This window comes from Lepidochelys olivacea (genome assembly GCF_965140295.1).
Source record: "Lepidochelys olivacea isolate rLepOli2 genome assembly, chromosome: 7".
Classification (NCBI taxonomy): domain Eukaryota; kingdom Metazoa; phylum Chordata; order Testudines; family Cheloniidae; genus Lepidochelys; species Lepidochelys olivacea.
This window is the reverse complement of record NC_140417.1, coordinates 41,547,030-41,565,086: the sequence shown is the minus strand read 5'-3', so window position 1 is coordinate 41,565,086 and position 18,057 is coordinate 41,547,030. Positions and strand designations below refer to the sequence as shown.

The 18,057-nt window shown below is 41.4% G+C and overlaps 2 protein-coding genes across 4 annotated transcripts in view; one reads left to right on the top strand and one right to left on the bottom strand.

Annotated features, from left to right (window-relative positions):
• The window catches only part of CENPP (centromere protein P), a 318,318-nt gene extending 315,603 nt beyond the window's left edge, over positions 1-2,715 (bottom strand). The window contains exon 1 of one of the 2 annotated variants that reach the window (XM_084635190.1): positions 2,324-2,715. The gene's annotated coding sequence lies outside the window, so the exon portion shown is untranslated. The remainder of the gene's footprint in view (positions 1-2,323) is intronic. The other variant, XM_084635189.1, reaches the window with a different exon arrangement.
• Positions 2,716-2,835: 120 nt separating this feature from the next.
• The window catches only part of NOL8 (nucleolar protein 8), a 31,846-nt gene continuing 16,624 nt past the window's right edge, over positions 2,836-18,057 (top strand). Inside the window, exons 1-8 of one of the 2 annotated variants that reach the window (XM_084634779.1) lie at positions 2,836-2,924; positions 6,931-7,114; positions 7,302-7,364; positions 8,706-8,784; positions 10,255-10,402; positions 14,090-14,161; positions 15,304-17,322; positions 17,632-17,748. In XM_084634779.1, coding sequence (XP_084490905.1) covers positions 6,976-7,114; positions 7,302-7,364; positions 8,706-8,784; positions 10,255-10,402; positions 14,090-14,161; positions 15,304-17,322; positions 17,632-17,748 — 2,637 coding nt within the window. In that variant the 5' untranslated portion in view covers positions 2,836-2,924; positions 6,931-6,975. Of the gene's footprint in view, positions 2,925-5,956; positions 6,081-6,930; positions 7,115-7,301; positions 7,365-8,705; positions 8,785-10,254; positions 10,403-14,089; positions 14,162-15,303; positions 17,323-17,631; positions 17,749-18,057 lie in introns of those variants that run through there. The other variant, XM_084634780.1, reaches the window with a different exon arrangement.

The window sequence follows — 18,057 nt, the reverse complement described above, 5'->3', positions numbered from 1 at the left end:
TGTCATTAGGTGTTTGTTTTATAAGCAAAAAAAAAAAAAAACAACAGATGGCAGTTAATCCTGCTGAAAGCATAATAAATTCCCGTACAACAGCTTCCAACTCTTATGCCACCCTATGAGTTGGGCTAACACAGAGCAAGAAGTGAGTGGAGGAGACGACAACCTGATGAAGGTTCTAACTTGTGTGTTCTTTCCTCATACAGGATTTTTCATGAAAGGGTATAATAAAACCTAATGCAACAAATACACAACCCTGTAGGAAATAATTGGTAATTCCCTATGACGCTTTTAATTTCCACTGAATTTAATACTGGTCTCATTTAAATACACAGATTTCATGGTAGGTTCCAAATCCAGAGGTGTAATCCTGGGTCTACTGAAGTCAACTGAAGTTTTGTGATGGACTTCAACAGATCCAAGATTTCACCCCAATGGCAGGGAAGGGAGTGGGTGGTTAAGCACATTAAGTTGCTATACTGTGGCAAAATATTTAAATCAGCAGTAACAACTGATAGAAGACCTACATCAAATATGGCAACAATGTTGAGATGTGAACAGTTCACAGCTCTAAGTAGTCTCTGAACTGAAGAAACTACTTCAGTATTTGACTCTTATAATAGAGTGTCCATCAAATCAGCAGCAGGCAACAAAGATACAATGGAAGTGTCCACATACAAAAGCAGTTTAATTTCTGGAAAAACTGAAGATTTCGCCAGCTTCTTACGCACCAAATTCAGGATTTATAAATTTGAAAGATAGTTGTAGCAATTACAAAACTCAATATGGATAAAAATTGTGAATTTAATTTTTATTGGAATTTTTAATTGTTTTATCTCAATTGTGTTCTTTCAAACCTAGTCCTTTGTTGTCTACATATGTTTCTGTTTGTACTGAACCTATATTAATAGCGCTGTTTACCAACAGTTTGTTTCCTAAACACAGCACAACACTCTCTAAACCAAAACATTTCTGTTGCCTGCCAAGCTGTGTTTGTTTCTCATAAGGGCTGCAAGGTCAGCAGAGGTAACACACACACTGGGTGAATTAATTCTGATGTTAATGTAGTTGCACACCAGAAATAAACTGGGCACATCATATTTGAGAATACAACAAAACAGTTTAATGTTTACATTTTCCAGAAACAGATGTGTATGTTCTCTGCTTATGTTTAAAAAGAAAGATTTTCTCTATTAGTGTACAGCACACAATGTATTTCAGATATAAGTATGCACTTTGGATGTGTGAGCACGTCTTCAAAACAGAAGACTCAAAATGAGAATAAAACACAATGTACATATTTATTTTAAGAAAACTAACCACAATTTTTTAAATGCTTAAGTTTCCAAATCATTAGCAGGATGTACGTTTATGAAGTCTAAATATTTGTCTTTCATATACCATCTGATACAAATTCCTGAAGTTAAGTGTTTGCTCTCTAACACCTACACTGTCCTCCCTGCACAATTTCAAGGGGTCTGATCACAGAATAGCCTACCACTCAAAATTTTTAAGAAAATAAGATAAATGATTTGTAATGTTGAAGTCTAAAAATATTGCTCTTAGAATACACAGCACCCAGAAAGGTCATTTTTCTTTTTGATGTTTATCTACTATATATTCAAATAACTATCAGATACAGATAATCAAAGATAGGAGTCTCTTAACTCATAAACCCAAAAGAAAATATATAAGTGCCTAGCTCCCAGCCCTGGGAGCCAAAACCACAAATGGCTAGGGGTGAGGAGGATGCAGGCCCGAGTCTCAGGGAAATCCCACAGACATTTTGCATTGGTTGCTTGTTTTCAGGCAGGCAGACAGACCAGGCTCCAAGGAGGAGAAAGGGGGCCAGCTCCCTCTGGCAGCAGACCCTTCTTCCGACCACTGCACTTGGCTCCTGATAGTGGGACAGAGAAGGCTTCAGGTCTGTCCCTTGCTGATCAGACGCTGCTTCCCACTCAGGCACCAGGAACCCAATATGATCAGAAAGGAGGAGGCAGAGCCCTCCACGAACTGTAAGATTCCTCATTGAGTGAGGGAGGAACCAACTGTTAAGTACCCTGCTATCCAGTGGTTAATCTGTGTCAGCGCTTGCCTGGGCAGAGCCCCCAGCACCTCTGGGCTTGGCAGTGCATCGCCCCAGCACCTCTGGGCTTGCTGCATCAGTTATGAATATAAAAAAAGAATTGCTTGAGCGCCAGACACCTAATTGCTGCAGCCCTAGCGCCTCTTTCACGACAAATTCACCGCTTCAGCCCCAGTTGAACAAACCTTCCCCCACCCCAGCCTCCCCCTGAGAGGACAGAGGGCAAGACTTGACTCCCACCGGCAGGGAGCGTGATGACAGCACCACAGGGGGCTGAGCCTCACCGGCTGTCTTGTCCCTTCAGGCCGCGGAATCCGCGCTGCCTGCGCTCTGGAGCCGACGCTTCGAACCGCCCGCCCAAACGAACGCCCGCCGCTGCCCTGCGGGCGATACCACCGGAGCAGCCCAGGTCACCTTTCCCAGGCCACACGCACACAGCCGGCCAGGGAGCCAGTCACACGCCCCACTCGACTCTAACGCCGAGTCTCCGGGCAACGAGCCCCGGCCTTCGTTGGTTGGTTGCTTAGTTAGTTAGTTTTTGTTTGTTTTCCGGGCGCTGGCCTGAGCGATACCCCCGCGTTCTGGTCCCTGTGGATGAGCCCAAGCACGGCCTGCGCGAGCCAGAGATGTGTGCCAACTATACCCGGCCGGTCGGGAACAGTGAACCGCTGGCGGTTGCTGTATGCGAATGGGGTTTTGACGGAAGTGGTGGGGGCTCTAGGCACGAGGAACCCTGTTTTCCAGTGTGTCCCGGAAGCGGGAGGGGGCGTGAATAGAGCCGCACGCAGGAAACGCGTGTGCGTGAGGAAGAGGTCGCTGTGTTTCCTGGCTGACATGTGCGGTATGTGAACCCGTTGTGTATCCGCCCAGGATCAGTGTAATCTGGGAGATCTCCTCGGCGGGTGGCTGAACCTCTAGCTCGGAGGTCAAGGCTGCTGCGGTGACCTGGTCAGGAGTCTGGGGCCCGTGTTGGGAGGCTCTGTGGAGAGAAGTCCCGGTAGAGAAGCCACCGAGACCGAAAGGGGCCTGGGGGGCTTGTTCCGTCCCGGGGCTATGGATGGCCCCTGTCTCTGTTTTTACCCCCGGCGCTCCCCACCCTCCTCATTCCCGGGCTGTGGGGGCCCGAGCCGTGCCCCCCCCCCCCATTCCCAGACTGTTGTTTTTTTTTCCAGTTCAAAGTTGGCACAATGTAGTGAAAGTAATTCGGCGAAACTCGTACAACTGAAGGTTGTGTTACCTCTGATGTTTGGATAGATGTGTAGTTTTCTCTCACACGCACACACGTACCTGTTTTTTTCTGACGCTAATGATAAAAAACACAGTTTGTATTAGTGGCCCTATGTGTCAACCCTGAGCGTTCTGAATATAATGGACATTCCATAACATTGAATGGCAGCAAATCTAAAAACTGATTAAAGGAAAAGTTTTTTATTTGGTGCATTATTAGCCTAATAGACTCTTCGAAATAACTTACAGGACTGGACATTTCTCCAGGGTGTTGAAAAAAAGTAATAGGATATTTCTAGTGACAATGAGACTATCCTCCCCTATATGAGTGTGGAGTTTTTTAAGTTTAGTGTTTGGCAGGAACATTAACTGTTAAGAGCACCGTTCTCTAACCAAGGGTTGTAGAAAGAAACTTCTCCAATGGGCATGTTATTCAATAATCAATAATTACTCTTGCCAGGGTTTCTTGCACCTTCTTTGAAGCATCTGCTGCTGGCCACTATCAGAGGAGTTGGGTCTAGATGGACCAGTATCTCATCCAATATGCTTATATTTAGGCACTTAAATACAAGTGGCCTTATTTTCAGAGATGTTGAGTACCCACAAATACTGTTGTAACTAACATGGGGTTATCCATAAGTGCCCAGCATGTGTGAAAATCAGCTTACTTTCATTTAGGTGGCTAAATATGGATTTAGAGGCTAATTTTAGTTATTCTAGCGCTAATAAATTCATAGCAAAGTCATCTAATATAATCGGGTAATTGGTTTGCTATATTAATCTGATATCTAAAATTAAAAGTAATTCAGATATTGCTTCTGCCCGGAGGCTCCTGATGGTGGGTTTTGTTTGTTTTGTTTTCCAGTTACATTTTACTATTCTTTCACATGTTTTTCTCTCCACTGTTCTGTGAAAGACCCAGACACAAATGATGGAATTGACTGATTTATCATACAGAGTGCTGTCAAATGCACAATTTAAACAAACTGGAAAGAGACTTTTCTTCTCATGTTTTTCAATTATGGTAATTTTAGCTGTTAATTAGAACAATAATGTAAGATACTTAAGCTATTTTCCTTTGTGTTATAAAAATATTTGGCTTTTTCCCACAAAAGGAACAAAGAGGAGTGCTTTCTGATACTATGTCTTTAAACTTATTAAACGTTCTATAAAATGTTTAAAACGAACAGGTGGGGCAAATTGAGCACCTGATTAATTATGGTATGTTTGTCAAAAACAACTCTTACACATACAGTCTGCTTAGGACTGATATGTCAGAAGAATGTATAGTATTATCAACTGTAGGTTTTCTTGGTCACTTAGGGTATGTCTACACTATGAAATTAGGTCAATTTTATAAAAGTCGATTTTTAAAAATTGATTTTATACAGTCGATTATGTGTGTCCCCACTAAGCGCATTAAGTCGCCGGAGTGTGTCCTCACTACCGTGGCTAGCATCGACTTAAGACGCAGTGCACTGTGGGTAGCTATCCCACCGTTCCCGCAGTCTCCGCTGCCCATTGGAATTCTGGGTTAAGCTCCCAATGCCTGATGGGGCAAAAACATTGTCATGGGTGGTTTTGGGTACATGTTGTCAGTTGCCCCTCCCTCCGAGAAAGCAACAGCAGACAGTTGTTTTGCGCCTTTTTTTTCCTGGGTTACCCGTGCAGACGCCATACCACGGCAAGGATGGGGCCCACTTGGAGATTCAGTCCTACCTGGAATATCATGCGAGCTGGAAGCTTCTGCCTCAGGCTGCTCTCCCCAGCCGGCAGCACCGCGCGGTCACACCTACTCCAGCATACCCCTTGCTCTCATGGCTCATGAAGCCTGGACTGTAGTAAGGAGCAGTCCAACTATAGTCTGAGCAAGTGCAGAATGAGGGTAGAATGTGCCTTTGGAGGTTTAAAAACTCGCTGGCGCTGTTTGCTGACTAGGTCAGATCTCAGCGCAACCAACATTTCCATTGTTAGTGCAGCTTGCTGTGTGCTCCATAATATCTGTGAGACTAAGGGGGAGACGTTTATGGCGGGATGGGAGGTTGAGGCAAATCGCCTGGCATCCGATTTTGAGCAGCCAGACACCAGGGCGATTAGAAGAGCACAGCAAGGCATGCAGTGCATCAGAGAGGCTTTGAAAGCCAGTTTCATGAAAGGCCAAGCTTCGCTGTGACAATTGTGTGTGTTTCTCCTTGATGCAAACCCACCCCCTTTGTTGATTTTAATTCCCTGTAAGCCAACCATCCTCCCCCCTTCAAAATAAAGTAACTATTGTTTTGAAACCATGCATTCTTTCTTTATTAATTTTTTAAAAAATGAGATAACGGACAAGGTAGCTCTGGTGGGGTGGGGAGGAGGGAAGGACAAGGCCACGTTGCTTATTGTAGCCACACTACAAATCAAAACTGTTTGAATGACAGCCTTCTGTTGTTTGGGCCATCCTCTGGAGTGGAGTGGCTGGGTGCTCAGAGCCTTCCCCCACCCCGCGTTCTTGGGCGTCTGGGTGAGGAGGCTATGGAACATGGAGAGGAGGGTAGGTGGTTATACAGTGGATGCAGCGGGGGTCTATGCTCTAGTTGGCTTTTCTGCAGCTCCAGCAGATGCTTCATCATGTCTGTTTGCTCCCTCATTAGCCTCAACATCACATCCTGCCTCCGCTCTTGGCGCTCACTTAATTCTTCCCTGGCCTCTGCCACTGAATGCCTCCATGCATTCAGCTGTGCCCTATCAGTGCGGGCGGACTGCATGAGCTTGGAAAACGTCATCGCAAGTGCGTTTTTTCGCCTCCTAATCTGCGTTAACATCAGGGATGGATATGATGGGGGAGCATAGAAACATTTTCTAAGCTCTACGATTCTGGGGGGACTGCATGGTCACCTGTGCTGCTGAGTGCTGGTGAGTTCGCCACGCTGACCAAACAGGAAATGAAATTCAAAAGTTCCTAGGGCTTTTCCTGTGTACCTGGCTAGTGCATCGGCGTTCAAAGTGCTGTCCAGAGCGGTCACAATGGAGCACTCTGGGAAAGCTTCTGGAGGCCAGTACCATCGATTTGCATCCACATTTCCCCAAATTTGACCCAGCAAGGTCGATTTTAGCGCTACTCTCCTCGTCGGGGAGGGAAGTACAGAAGTCGATTTTAAGAGCCCTTTAGGTCGACAAAATGGGGTTAGTTGTGTGGATGCAGTCATTTTTAAATCGACCTAACGCAGCTAAATTCGATCTGACCCTGTAGTGTAGACCAGGGCTTATACTGAGTTCCTAGTGTTAAACCTTATGATCCAGCAAATGCTCCTAGATCAATTTACCATTGGGATCATCAGAAGCCCTTGTAGTGCACTCTTGTTATTTTAACCTCCTTTTCTCTGCTTGATATATTCCGTTTGTTGAATAAATCATATTCTGTTCTGAATAAGCTGGGTCACAGTTCCCAGAGAAGATTTCATAGCAGGGACCAAGTCCTGTTGGACCTGTTGAGTTAATATGGTTGGTGAGAGAAGTGCAGGTTTAGGTCCATCACTTGGAAGTGCCCACCAACTGACTGAGAAAGAGATCACAGGTGCAGTTCACCCAAGAACCACAAAAACCATTTATACTGATTTTTTTTGTTGCCTTTTTTACAGAAAGATAAAACATACATCCTAAATGAGACAGTCTGACTTTTTAATATGGAGAAAAAACAAGTTTTAAAACGTTTATATGTTGGAGGACTTGGCTATACAGTTTCTGAGGCTGAACTGCAGGAAAGATTCAGCAAGTTTGGAAATGTTACAGATGTGGAAATTGTTATCAGGAAAGATGAACAGGGTAATATTTTCATTTTGCTCTTTAGAAGTATAACTGTTCTTTACTTCAACTAGTAATGGAAAATAACGTCCATTTCAAAACTACTACTTTTCCTTAACCATCTGTAGAGAACACGTTTTCAATTTTAAAAACAAAAACTTACAATTTTATATACAAAAGTAATCAAATGTTTCTAATTATTGACCAGGGAACCCTATGAAAACTTTTGCTTACATCAACATCAGCATTTCTGAAGCAGATCTTAAAAGATGTAAGTACACAAATGATATTTGTTGCAGTTTATTTTAATCCCTGTAAACTAAGGATGTAACAAATACCTGAACCTACTCAGACCCCCATTGAAGTAAGGGACATAGTTTTTTCTCTTCATCTATACCTCTTAATTTCCGCCTCTCATTTGCTATTTCATTCTTCAATTCTGTTTAGCTCAGTTATTTTAGGAATCAGTGTTTATGGAAGATGCTCTTGAAAATAATGTATTTTATTGAAGTATCTATATTTTTATGTTACGGGGTACAGGCAATGGTCTATCAGAATAGCCTAGTGGGTTAGGGGCGGAGGGTGGAGTGTATATGTTAGCCCCTTAGTGAAAAGGTTTAGAAAATGATCTTAAACATATTTTCTTCTCTTTGATACATTGATACTTGTATATGACATTAGAATTGACTGAGACGAAAGGGAATAAAGAACGTTGGCTTAAGCAAAGTTTATTTTCCTTAAGGAGGTCAGTTTTAACCCTCTTAGAATGGAAATACAGATTCCCAGTCTTTTCTGGTAGTCATATGAACATTACAAAACTGCAACTCCTGTGTAATCTGCAGTAAACCAGTTGAGATTATTTCAGCACAGTCATCTGCACCGGAAGAATGGGGTTGATAACGTACCTTTGAAAAAGAATAAGGGAAATCTTCTTTTTAGGGATAGGCCATCTGGTTTAAACATAATTAAGAATCATCTTAAAACTTTGTGCTTCCCTTAATCTCTTTACATGGAATAAGGACTTCCCTCCCAATCTCCATCTCCCAATATTGCCAATGTGTCTGCCACTGCTTGTAGGATCTGTTGGGAAGGAGGGGAAGAAAAGTAAATTCTATTTGAAGATAGTGTGAAAGGACTGGATACAGTGGTGAGGGAACCTAAGAATGTAGATATATCTGAATTTTTCAATCCTTATTTGGAATGAGCTATTTAATCGTTCAATTTCATAGTGGTAGCCGTGTTTTTTTTTACTCCATGCATCTGATGAAGTGGGTTTTAGCCCACGAAAGCTTATGCCCAAATAAATGTTAGTCTCTAAGGTGCCACAAGGACTCCTCATTGTTTTTGCTAATGTTTCAATGTTTATTTATCACTGGCTAACTTACTGTTAGTCAAAATAGGGTTTGGATGTTGACAATATCTTGTCTTTTGTTTTCCATATTAGACCCTAAATTTGCTACCTGTAATCAACAAAGTAGTCTAATTGGGGGCAGGATCAGTCTCATAATGCTCCAAAATGTAAAATATAGCAAAAAGCGACATGATTAAAAACATTACTTAAATATTATATACATGGGTAATAAGCATTTTCTGTCTAATGCTTGTTTCCTAGGTATGTCCATTTTAAATAAAACAAGGTGGAAAGGTGGAACGCTACAAATTGAATTGGCCAAAGAAAGCTTTTTGCACAGGTAATGTTAATATACAAATGTATATTGTTGCTTGTTGAACTACTTTGCCACATAATGTCAAAATATATATATAAGGCCCTACCAAATTTACAGTCCATTATGGTCAATTTCACGGCCATAGGATTTTAAAATTGGTAAATTTCACAATTTCAGATGTTTAAATCTTAAATTTCACAGCGTTGTAGCCGTGGGGGTCCCAACCCAAAATGGGAGGTGGGGGAGTGTCGCAAACCTGTTTGACGGGGTCATGGAATTGCCACCCTCATTTCTGTGCTGCCTTCAGAGCTGGACTCCAAAGTCCATTGTCATTTAAGTGTTTCTTGATTGGACACTTACTGAGAATAGTCCTTTCTCAAGAAGCTGACCAAATGCTTCACTGAGGCTACTTAGAAACAAACACATTGAGATACAAGTACATAGCCAATATTCATAACTTCAAATACAAAAATGATACACAAATACAGACAGCATAATCATAACCAGCAAATTACAACCTTTCTATAGACGCCTGCTTGACCTTCTTTGTACAAGTTTTGGTGCGACTATAGGACATTGGTTACAACAATGATCTATACGGTCACAGTTCATGTCAATAACGTGTCACACACCTCCCTGAGCAGCTGTGCAGGAGATGGACAAGTCCTGTCCCTCCGGTGCCCAGCAAGAGCTAGAAACCCTCTTTGCTGGGGCTCTCCTAAGAACAAGGGTACATCGGATTTCATGGGGAAAGAATTATTTCAATTATTTCAAGGTCCGTGATGCTTTTTTCACGGCCGTGAAATTGGTAGGGCCCTATATATATATAATTTTGCTAGAATTGTGCAAAATACAAACCAGTGTCTGAATAATTCATCCTACCAACTTTAAATGTACATGTCCTGAGTTTTTCCCTTTATATTTGTCAAATACTATATTGAGTAAATTTTTTGAGAGCTTGTTTATAAGAGGGTTCTAATTAAAGAATGCTCTCCTATAATGAATCTGCAAAAGCCACTGGATATTGCTTTCACTTCAAATCCAAGTAAATGGGATTTTAACAGACTTAATAATAAATAACTTCTAAGAAGATAGTTTGGGTACTACAGTGTTTTGTATTTTTTATACTTGTTATTTTGCCCACTTTGCAGTTTTCCCTTACCCTTTTCTTATATGTTCTCCATTAGCTGCTTTCAGTGTTTGTTTATTTTTCATTGAAACTGATAGCATGCTGGTACATTTGCAGCATGCTTATCATACCTGCTATATTCATCGTCATAAAAAAGTTAGCTGGGTGGAGGCCATGTTCCTGGTTTCCTGGTTTTAAAGGGAATTGGCAAAACGTATCTTTGAGATGTTTCACATTGGCTCAGAGTGAATGGTTGTCCAGAAGTGTGAGACCCACCCATCGCTGATGATGGCTTTACACACAGATACTTTTTTATTTTTGCTTTTATGTCGTGGCAAGCTTAAACCATGCTCCTCCTGATACAGATTGGCACAGGAGAGACAAGAAGCAAGATTGAAGAAGGAAAAGCCACATACAGATGGCAAGGGAAATCTGTTGGAATCACTGAATGAAGCTGGAGTTGTGAACTTTCATATGAAAGCAGTGCCAGGAACAGAAGTACCGGATCATAAGGTGTTGTGGGGTATCCATTCTGCTGAGTTAAGAGAACTGCATCAGGCACAGTTTTATTTAGCTTTCTTCACATTAAGTTTACTTCAGATTTGTATATTTGATTATCGGAGACAATACATACAGGGTGACAGAATAGCTATGACAGAATAGTACAAAATAATCCTTATCCTTATAAAATAAGAGCATCGACATCAGTTTGTTTTTTAGGAGGGGATAGAGTGGCTATCTTTGCATGTGTGTATTGTCATTTAAAGTTCATAGCAATGTCTAGAATGAACTTTTATAAAACGTGTCATCTTGTGTATGAGCTGCCTTATATAACACAGTCATTTTGGGCCCTGTGATCAGTAGGACGATTCACAGTGCTCAGCATTGAGTTCGAGTATAAATTGTTGCAGGATTAGAGCCCATATTGTAGGGAGAGGATAAGTTTAAGTGAGACTACATCAAGATTTACGCAAATAAAACAAGTATTCATTTAACGAGATGTTTCAAAATTTCCTTTTTAGTGTTCAGCTTGCTCTTGGGGTTTTCTCTTTAGCTGCTGTGAGAGCAGAGTCAGTTAATGGTTGGTGTCTCTTAGGTTAAATCAGATTTTTTTTTGGTCTCTCTATTATTGTCACGTTACAGACAGACTATGAGAATATAATATTTGAGATGTTCCCTCCTTTCCAGAAAGAAATTAGCATAGTGGCTTAATACAGAAATGTGACATATAATAGAATCATAGAATATCAGGGTTGGAAGGGACCCCAGAAGGTCATCTAGTCCAACCCCCTGCTCAAAGCAGGACCAATTCCCAGTTAAATCATCCCAGCCAGGGCTTTGTCAAGCCTGACCTTAAAAACCTCTAAGGAAGGAGATTCTACCACCTCCCTAGGTAACGCATTCCAGTGTTTCACCACCCTCTTAGTGAAAAAGTTTTTCCTAATATCCAATCTAAACCTCCCCCACTGCAACTTGAGACCATTACTCCTCGTTCTGTCATCTGCTACCATTGAGAACAGTCTAGAGCCATCCTCTTTGGAACCCCCTTTCAGGTAGTTGAAAGCAGCTATCAAATCCCCCCTCATTCTTCTCTTCTGCAGGCTAAACAATCCCAGCTCCCTCAGCCTCTCCTCATAACTCATGTGTTCCAGTCCCCTAATCATTTTTAATAATCATTTTAATCATTAGAACAAAAAGGCTAGCTGTGGGCAGATTCCTTTTATTAGTATTCCTGTCATTCAGAATTCATTTTGTTTTAGCAAAAAGAAAAGGAGTACTTGTGGCACCTTAGAGACTAACCAATTTATTTGAGCATAAGCTTTCGTGAGCTACAGCTCACTTCATCGGATGCGTACTGTGGAAAATACAGAAGACATTATATACACAGAGACCATGAAACAATACCTCCTCCCACCCCACTCTCCTGCTGGGAATAGCTTATCTAAAGTGATCACTCTCCTTACAATGTGTATGATAATCAAGTTGGGCCATTTCCAGCACAAATCCAGGTTTTCTCACCCTTTGCCCCCCACCACACAAACTCACTCTCCTGCTGGTAATAGCCCATCCAAAGTGACCACTCTCTTTACAATGTGTATGATAATCAAGGTGGGCCATTTCCAGCACAAATCCAGGTTTTCTCACACCCCCCCTCCTTTTTCCAAAAACCACACACACAAACTCACTCTCCTGCTGGTAATAGCTTACCCAAAGTGACCACTCTCCTTACAATGTGTATGATAATCAAGGTGGGTGGCTGAACTTTGTGACTTTGTCCTTACCCATAACTATTTTACATTTGGGGACAATGTATACCTTCAGATCAGCGGCACTGCTATGGTACCCGCATGGCCCCACAGTATGCCAACATTTTTATGGCTGATTTAGAACAGCACTTCCTCAGCTCTTGTCCCCTCAGACCCCTACTCTACTTGCGCTATATTGATGACATCATCATCATCTGGACACATGGAAAAGAAGCCCTTGAGGAATTCCACCATGATTTCAACAATTTCCATCCCACCATCAACCTCAGCCTGGTCCAGTCCACACAAGAGATCAACTTCCTGGACACTACAGTGCTAATAAACAATGGCCACATAAACACCACCCTATACCGGAAACCTACTGACCGCTATTCCTACCTACATGCCTCCAGCTTTCACCCTGACCACGCCACACGATCCATCGTCTACAGCCAAGCTCTGCGATACAACCTCATTTGCTCCAACCCCTCAGACAGAGACAAACACCTACAAGATCTCTATCAAGCATTCTTACAACTACAATACCCACCTGCGGAAGTGAAGAAACAGATTGATAGAGCCAGAAGAGTTCCCAGAAGTCACCTACTACAGGACAGGCCTAACAAAGAAAATAACCGAACGCCACTAGCCGTCACCTTCAGCCCCCAACTAAAACCCCTCCAACGCATTATTAAGGGTCTACAACCTATCCTGAAGGATGACCCAACACTCTCACAAATCTTGGGAGACAGGCCAGTCCTTACCTACAGACAGCCCCCCAACCTGAAGCAAATACTCACCAACAACCACATACCACACAACAGAACCACTAACCCAGGAACCTATCCTTGCAACAAAGCCCGTTGCCAACTGTGCCCACATATCTATTCAGGGGACACCATCACAGGGCCTAATAACATCAGCCACACTATATCAGAGGCTCGTTCACCTGCACATCCACCAATGTGATATATGCCATCATGTGTCAGCAATGCCCCTCTGCCATGTACATTGGTCAAACTGGACAGTCTTTACCTAAAAGAATAAATGGACACAAATCAGATGTCAAGAATTACAACATTCATAAACCAGTCGGAGAACACTTCAGTCTCTCTGGTCACGCAATTACAGACATGAAGGTCGCTATCTTAAAACAAAAAAACTTCAAATTCAGACTCCAGCGAGAAACTGCTGAATTGGAATTCATTTGCAAATTGGATACTATTAATTTAGGCTTAAAGAGAGACTGGGAGTGGCTAAGTCATTATGCAAGGTAGCCTATTTCCCCTTGTTTTTTCCTAGCCCCTCTCCCCCCCACCCCGACATTCTGGTTAAACTTGGATTTATGCTGGAAATGGCCCACCTTGATTATCATACACATTGTAAGGAGAGTGGTCAGTTTGGATGAGCTATTACCAGCAGGAGAGTGAGTTTGTGTGGGGGGGGGGTGAGAAAACCTGGATTTGTGCTGGAAATGGCCCACCTTGATTATCATGCACATTGTAGGGAGAGTGGTCACTTTGGATGAACTATTACCAGCAGGAGAGTGAGTTTGTGTGTGTGGTTTTTGGAAAAAAAAAAAAGGGGGGGGTGAGAAAACCTGGATTTGTGCTGGAAATGGCCCAGCTTGATTATCATACTCATTGTAAGGAGAGTGATCACTTTAGATAAGCTATTACCAGCAGGAGAGTGGGGTGGGAGGAGGTATTGTTTCATGGTCTCTGTGTATATAATGTCTTCTGCAGTTTCCACAGTATGCATCCGATTAAGTGATAAGCTCACGGAAGCTTATGCTCAGATAAATTGGTTAGTCTCTAAGGTGCCACAAGTACTCCTTTTTTCTTTTTGCAAATACAGACTAACACGGCTGCTACTCTGAAACATTTAATTCGTGACATTTAATCCCTATTATTTTTTTCACTCTGATATAATTGTATATTTTTCTTTCTTACAGGATTGGGTCGTTAGTAAATTTGGCAGAGTTTTACCCATCCTTCACCTTAAGGGTAGACACAAAAGCAAAATATCCTTTCCTACTGCTTTAGTAAACACTGACTGATCATAGATACAGTTCCATTATTTTCTTCATTTGTTTACCATCTTTATTGGGGGAAGGAGATATTTGCATAAGTCTTTATATTGTTGATACAAAACACCGTGCAGTTACTGTCTCTTATGTGGAGATAATTAAAATGCTATGCTTGGCAAAGAATTGGTATATATTGGCTGATGATTAGAATTCCAAATCTTTCACTCGCCATTATGGAAAGGATCAGAGTGCAAAAAACAGATGGACTCACTTTAAATATGCGTTTGCTAAAAAAAACAGAAAAATGTTCCTCCAGTGCTTGATTACTTGGTGGCTTCATCCTAAATCTTGCAACAAACTTGCATTAGTTAGATGGATAGTTGTACATGTTGCATGTAACTCACTTAAAAAGTTCATAAAACATAGCTTTAAAAATGATGGATGTGGAGCTGTGATATAATACCCTAAAAATACTCAGATGTAATAATTTTATGAACATTGTATGTGACCTGGTCAGTAAGGTGAAGTTCCTATATCCTGGGTTATAAGACTCTTCTGCAGCAATGTATTGATCTAGCTTAATAGGAGGTTGCGGGGGGCGAGGGGGGGGGAGCAAGAAAGAAAGCAACACAACACTTATAGATAACCTCTTAGCAAACACTGGAGGGCAATTACCCAATGTGGGGGCTGCACGGGGGGGAGTTATGAGCTTAGAGGATCCTATACCTTGTCTCCAATGAAGATGCAAGCCTTGTTTTGCTGGGTTTAGAGCCTGGAGATCAAAAGGACACTAAATAGTTAAAAGCCATTCTCAGGAGAGAAAGGATGGGGTCAATAGTCAGTGGTTGAGAGGCAGGCTGAGACACAGACAGGCTCTCTGGAGGAGTTGGGCCTTTCCCAGTGCCAGGGAATAGTAATAGTCGACAGCAGAGCAATCGGGGATCGATTTATCGCATCTACACTAGACACGATAAATCGATCTCCGATAGATCGATCACTACCTGCCGATCCGGCGGGTAGTGTAGACATGGCCTGTGACAACATCTATTGTCCTTGTCCCTATAACTTAAGTTGTTACTTGTTGAAAAGTGGAAGCCTCCTTGGTTTTATTTTTATTCCTTAACTCTGACTATAACATAATGAAATATGACCCATCAAAATATTGCCACAACCTTAGAAAGCTGGAGCAAGACTTGACTGACACAGTTCCCATATCCAAGCTCACCTGGCAGTTGGAAGGCGGGGATGACAGCATAAGCAAGAAACGACGAGGAGAGTTCCCTGAATTTAAAAAAACACCTAAAAAAATGAGGATACAGAGTAGTGAAGATTTAAATAAAACACCAGGTTGCCACTTGAAAAAAGAAAACTTAACACAAACAAAATTAGTCCAAATGTCAAACTCCAAATCAACTGGTCTGTCTAAATTACTTCAGACACCTAGTCTTAATAGAATTGTCATGAAAGGCAAAGAATTATTTCTGGATAAGAACCTGGCAGCTGGTGTTAAGCCTAACAGGAATACAAACAGCATTTCAGACAGTGATATTGATTCAGAAGAAGAAATCAGGGCAATGATAGAGAAAGAAAAGGAAATACAGAAAGCTAAAACAAATGCTGCATCTGAAAGTGATCATTTGGAAGTTGTGGGGGATAATTTTGAGCTAAAATACAACACTCACTGGTCTTTAACCAATCCAAATATGAAGAAAGTGAGTAAGGGTTGTAACAGACAAGGAAAGACTATTGAAAATGACACTGATTATGATTCAGCAGATACAGATGAAATTATTGCTGTGACTAAAACTCCAGATAAAAACAGTGTGAAGACTAAAATTCTAAGAGATTCTGAGCTGGTGAAAATGCAAAGGAAGGACAATGTTAGGAATGAAACTTTCAAAAACAACAAAAGCTTTGATTCTGTAAATGATTCCTTTGTGTTGTCACCAGATAAGTTAAGAGACAAAAATAACAAAAAAGCAGTGCATAACAAAACAGCAGAAGTCCTGACTTCTGAACTACAGGACAACAGAGTTGACAGCAAGTCTGGGTCTACCGGTTTTGATTCAGAGCTGGAAGCAAGTGAATCTGAAGCTGATTCTGATTATGAAGACATGATGCAAAACTGTTACCGCCTACATCTTACATTACATGAGTTAGAAGCATTAGCCACTGCAAGTATTGAATCTTCAGAAGGAGATACAGCAGGTAAACAGAGGGATAGTCAGTGCAGAACTGAAGGTAATATTAGTAACACCAAGTATAGTACAAAGCCTATTGAAATTGCCTCTACAACTAAAACATCTATTAATCCTGAAGATATAGTTGCTGCCATTTTAGAGGGAGAGGAGAGTGCTGATGATGAGAAGCCAAAGGAAAATACTTCCAGTTTGAAATTTCAGCCTTTCAGAGGAATAGGGTCATTATGTGAAAGTGAGAATTTTGAGGAGATGAGCAAGGAAGGTTCTTGCAGCTGTAAAAGAAAATGTAACCAAAATTCCTCAAGCCTTGTTGATTTGAAAAATAAATCTTTAGAAGAGGTTTCAAAGCCAAACTGTTCTTGTCATGGGAAACACTCAGCTTCCAGAGAGTCTAGGAGTTCCATATTATGTTCACTTGAAGACAGAAGTGTGAAAAAGAAGCAAAATACTCTCAGCAACCAGCTCAAGAAGGTGTTAAATTCCCAATACTCAGAAGGTGGAAGTGAAAAGCCTGTTTGGAAACCACCTTTATTACGAGAGAATAACTACTTGAATTCTCATGCAGAAGATCAAACAGCAAACAGAGGAGACAGTGAGGACTGCACCACAACTAGTATCAGTGGAAGCGAGGAGGAAAGCACTGACACAGACAGTGTTTTATCTGTCGCACAGAAACACATTAAATGTGAATTGGAAAGCCCAGAATCTCTTCCTGGCAAACCAAAGAAGGATGCAAGCAGTAAAGGTTCAGCCTCTAAATTTCAGGAAAGTGAGAACAATAAGAAAAGTCTTCACAAAAGTAAAGAAAAGCTTTGCATTCCTATTGCTGTCTCAATTGAGTCAGATGAAAAGGAGAAACAATTGCAGGATAATCAGAAGAGACTTGCAGCTCTACAAGAGAGACAGAAAGAGAGAGCATTACAGAAGAAACTTATTCAGGGGGCTCTTCTGAACCTGGTAAGTATGCTTTCAACTTGTCTCTGAACAGTAAAACAGTACTGAAAGAATACTGGTTTAATAAGTATCTCTAGTATGCGTTCTCTAAGATGTTGCTGTGGTTTGAATCGTGTTTGAGAGCAGCGCCTATCTTCTTTGCCAGATTGATTTTTAGGATATGTCCAAAAAGGTGTCATGGGATTTTTTCCAGAAAACACAATAGGTGTTTTAATTTCATTCTCTACTGTTGTAAATGTGCCCAGCAGTAGTTCCCATAGTATATAACCAATATTTGAAATGTTAAACTTAACAATGTGTCTCCTTTTCCAGGAAAGCCAGTCAGCAAGCAAACATAAGCACATTGTATTTGATTCAGATGGAGAAAGTGAAGCTGAAGTAGAAGAGAAGTCTAAGGAAGAAGTGACTATAGGAAATCTGCCTGGAAAAGTAAGTGGCTTAGAATTTCTGAGAGGGCATTCACCTACCCAATTTGCTAGTATGTATTGTACTGAAGAGCAACACCTACTCTTATTCAGAGTTTGAGATCAAATCTTGAATATTGTCCTTCGTACTAATGGATATAAAACAGATGATACAAAATAAGTGATGCATATTCGTAGAGTTAAAACATGAATTTATAAATTAAGGACAATGCAAATTTTGGAGTATCTCTTTGGAAACTGAAAAAATCAGGCACTCTACCGCATAAAATAACTTGTATAAATTGATTGCAATGCAGTGTTCGCACGAACCATA